Below are 3982 nucleotides of genomic sequence, written 5' to 3' on the forward strand. Positions count from 1 at the left end.
ATTAAGAGGGAAAAACGAGAGAGACGGGGAAGCGCTTGTTCCTCGCGGGGAACGAAACCAAAAGCCAATCGCCGATTTATCTCCCTCGTTCTTTATTCCGCCTTAAGAATATATAACTTGTCCGCATTGCCGTGCTTGTAGTTGTAAACTGTGTAGCGATTATTTGTAAAGACTGATAGTCGGGGATTGTAACAACAGTTATAATTTATCCTATCTGCTTCATCTTTCTTGATCAGATATAGTTTTCCTCAATGCAAGCGAAATGCAAGCAAAAGAGAAAATAAAATTGAAATCTTCTGAAAGGGGCTAAGAAATCTTGAAATCGTAAGACAAGCATTATAAATAAAATTTAATTTTTAAATCCAGAATTATTTTTTTATTAATTTTGTACGAATGTAGAATATACATTATATTTGTATTAATGCGTATGTACGTTTAATGTAAAGTTGTTGAACGCAGATCAATTTCCAGAATACAAAAACCGACCGACACGAGTATCTATAATAGATACAGCGCGCAAGACTGATTCCAAGCCTGATAAAACTTCCAAGTGTTAAGCATTTATTTTACAACATTGAACGTACCGCGACAGCTGTTTCAGGTTTCATGTGGTAATACTGGTAATGTTGGCAGTGCTGTTTGTGAGGTTAACTCGAGTTATGCAGTTGTAGCATAAAGCATTGGTCATTGGAGCAAACGGAGCGGATTATTTTATAACAGAATAATTGAAAGTTGCAGTCAAAAATTGTGTAGCAAGATGGTTTTATTGGAGCATATGAGAAATGTATTAAAATTTACCTCTGCAAGTTGTAATGTAGTCAACTAATTCCATTTGATGAATAAATGAATTCTTTCTGATATAACCTCTCTCTTTGAGCCTTTTAACTCAGCACAGATATCAAATTGTTTTCTTAAAAATTGAAATTATTAGGAAGACGTATGAAATAATGATAATTTTATTACCATTTGTCCTCAGATATTACCGGCCGTGCAACAGAGACTTATGCAAAGGCATTTTCACACGAGCACAGTAGTCAACAAAGTACAATCCGGACGCTACAAAGTCACACTCAACAAAGACAGGCCGCTGACATATGAAATGGCAAATCCACCTCATTACATCGCTCACAGAAAGTCTTGGAACGCTTGGAACACCTGTAGGTTATTTCTTTTAATGAGAAACATGTATTCGGTCTCTTGCAGTTTTCAGCAAGTATTGATTCTTTCAGCGAATATAAAGGATGGCAACAGACCATCTGAGACAGCCGTAGAAGATATGTTCATTCGGCAGTTCATGACGGGGACGTGGCACAATTTATTCGCGAGTGAAATCATTATTAAGCGGCAACACAACATTATTAGGATAGCCGGAATCATCTCTCGTTCTATAGCGCCTTACAAGATATATTTCTTAACTGGCTATACCGAGGAACTCCTGAGTTCTTGGCTTCAGTGTCCCGTTAAAGTCGAATTAGTCACGATAGACAATAAAAAAGAAATGATAATTAAGTATATATAGATACCAGTACATGTAAATATAATAAACTAGATTTCTGTTAATAAACCTGATTTTATAAGAATTTCTGACGATTATGTTACGATTAATTCTGCGAAAAATAAATTATAATACAGCATGTTGTACTGTATTATAATCTGTCTATTTAAATATATTTTAGTAATTATAGCAAAATATATGTGAGAATGTACATAAAAATAATTTTATACATACACAATGTGTTGGAACAGTTAGATGAATTAATGTTGCATAACTCGTTCCTTTTTTACAAAAAGTACGGTAAAAAAGTTATAAAGCCTCTTTGCTTTTATTTCTTGCATGTCATCCATTTATTTTGCATTACTTATAATAAATCGTTACATTCGATCATGACTCAAACGCAGCCCATATACAATCATTGCATCTTTATGATAGAAGAGAAATCATACATCGTACCACGAAAGGATTACTGAAGTAAAACTAAAAAGGATATTCAAGAGCAGACAGAGCATTCAAACGTGATATATGTAGTATAATAGTGTTACATATTCCCTACTAGAGACCACATTCTCTCTCCTTCGTTACATGCCTTTACAACTCTTATGTATTCATCCGGCGTTCGATCAGGATCGTGTAGCTTTCTCCTGCTGCATTTGTACTTTTTCTATTCGCTTCTCATTGAGTATTAATATTCTATATGGATGTCTGTGATAAAGAAGAATACTATTACTTGATATCCACAATTTATATGTCCTCTGGTTTACTGTCAGGTTGATAAACTATTAATTGAATTATTATTATTAACTGAATGTTATTGTATAAAAAAAAACGTGTAGTGTGCGTACATTAATGTTAATGCGCGTGACGATATAATCACAGAACTGTCTCGTATTAAATATACTTAAGACGAAATCGCTTTCTCGTACATTATTCTGGAAACGTGCATCGGCAAAAACGAACGAATTAACACATTATTTTATAATCGTGCTATTAATACTATATATAAATTAAACATATTACATATTATGTACAACATGTCTTACAAAGTAAATGCGACACGAATTTAATCCCAAATATAAATAAGATTATTTTTATATACACAATAACAATTTCTTTTTGCCAATTAAAGCTTTACTTCGTACAAGGATCAAGTAATAAGTCTTCTGATGAGAATTTTCTTTTTTCTTTTATACAAACGGTAGATTCTCGGGAAAGAGAGAACTTACACGAAACCTGATTGAAATCACGAATTTTTAAGCGCGGAGATGTAATTGATCTTATATGATGGACGCAACAATTGTGTTCCAATGTCTACGAATTTTTTTGATCGCTCTTTTTATAAAAGTACAGGCTGAAATGTGCTGTGCTCGTCTTATCCTTTTTCTTTCATATTCTAGTACAACTTAATATTCTTAACTATGGAAGTCAAATTTTGACGCTATATCGCAATACTATATAGAATAACAATTTTGTAATTCAAATCTTTTCTTAAGTAAAAAATGTAAAATTTAGAGTAGAATCATACATCATGTTTTACTGCTTACAATAAAATATGTGTCATTTGAAATTTCCGGATATTAATTCAATATTATAATTTTTATTGATTTCTATATTTCATCGAATATTTTAATATTCGATATCAGAAATAATGCATGCTTATAGAGTTCATAAAAATTAACTACGTAAAATGATATTGTAATATCAAATTAATCATATAATATATATAATATATATTATATAATATATGTATATATACATATACATGTATGTTATATAATACATATTATATACATTTATATATATATTATATATTTTTTTATAATCATCACTTACATAGATCACTAGAAGTACATATAATAATATATTATTATACACTCAACTAGTAATAATGTAATAATGGAATATTATATAATAATAATCTTGATAGAATTATTTATAATTATAATTATACCTTTTTTTAATAACCGGAAATTAGAAATGAAGACATAAATAAAAGAATTTATTTATAGTACTGATTTTTTGAGAAATGTCTGCAAAAAAACTATGTTGAATTTACGAGATCGACAATTACGTATTATTCTATGTCATTTGCGCGTACAGCGTCCCTTCGTTATGTTTATATATTTATATATATTCTTAAGTGTCGTTATATGTAATGTGCCCGTGTATTTATGAAGAGAATCGCGGGCATTAATCCTAATTATATCAATTGAAATCATATCGAAAGTATAGCTAAACACTCCAAAAGCAACAGAACACAGTGTTCATATTGTACAAGACTTTAAAAAGTCGCTATTCGATTCAAGTAAAAATACCTACTTAATATTAAGTAATATCTAAAAAAAAAAAAAGAGACAACTAAGATTTGAACGCGCTGCTGTAGAAGCTCAGAACATTGAAAATTAATGTATTCAGAGAAACATGTGTAACATGCATCATTCGAGATTTCTTAGAAGCTTAAATGGTGTTTTCCCTCACTAGCTTGAT

The 3982-nt window shown here is 30.7% G+C and overlaps 1 protein-coding gene across 1 annotated transcript; it reads left to right on the forward strand.

Moving 5' to 3' along the window:
- Positions 1–624: 624 nt before the first annotated feature.
- Positions 625–1690, forward strand: LOC105448887 (28S ribosomal protein S24, mitochondrial). Its single transcript, XM_011687737.1, has 3 exons — positions 625–784; positions 977–1157; positions 1230–1690. The coding sequence occupies exons 1-3, from the start codon at positions 758–760 to the stop codon at positions 1517–1519; spliced, it is 498 nt and encodes a 165-aa protein (XP_011686039.1). The 5' UTR covers positions 625–757; the 3' UTR covers positions 1520–1690.
- The last annotated feature ends 2292 nt before the right edge of the window (positions 1691–3982 follow it).

The sequence above is a fragment of the Wasmannia auropunctata genome, unplaced genomic scaffold, assembly GCF_000956235.1.
Source record: "Wasmannia auropunctata unplaced genomic scaffold, wasmannia.A_1.0 LD336111.1, whole genome shotgun sequence".
NCBI classification, from domain to species: Eukaryota; Metazoa; Arthropoda; class Insecta; order Hymenoptera; family Formicidae; genus Wasmannia; species Wasmannia auropunctata.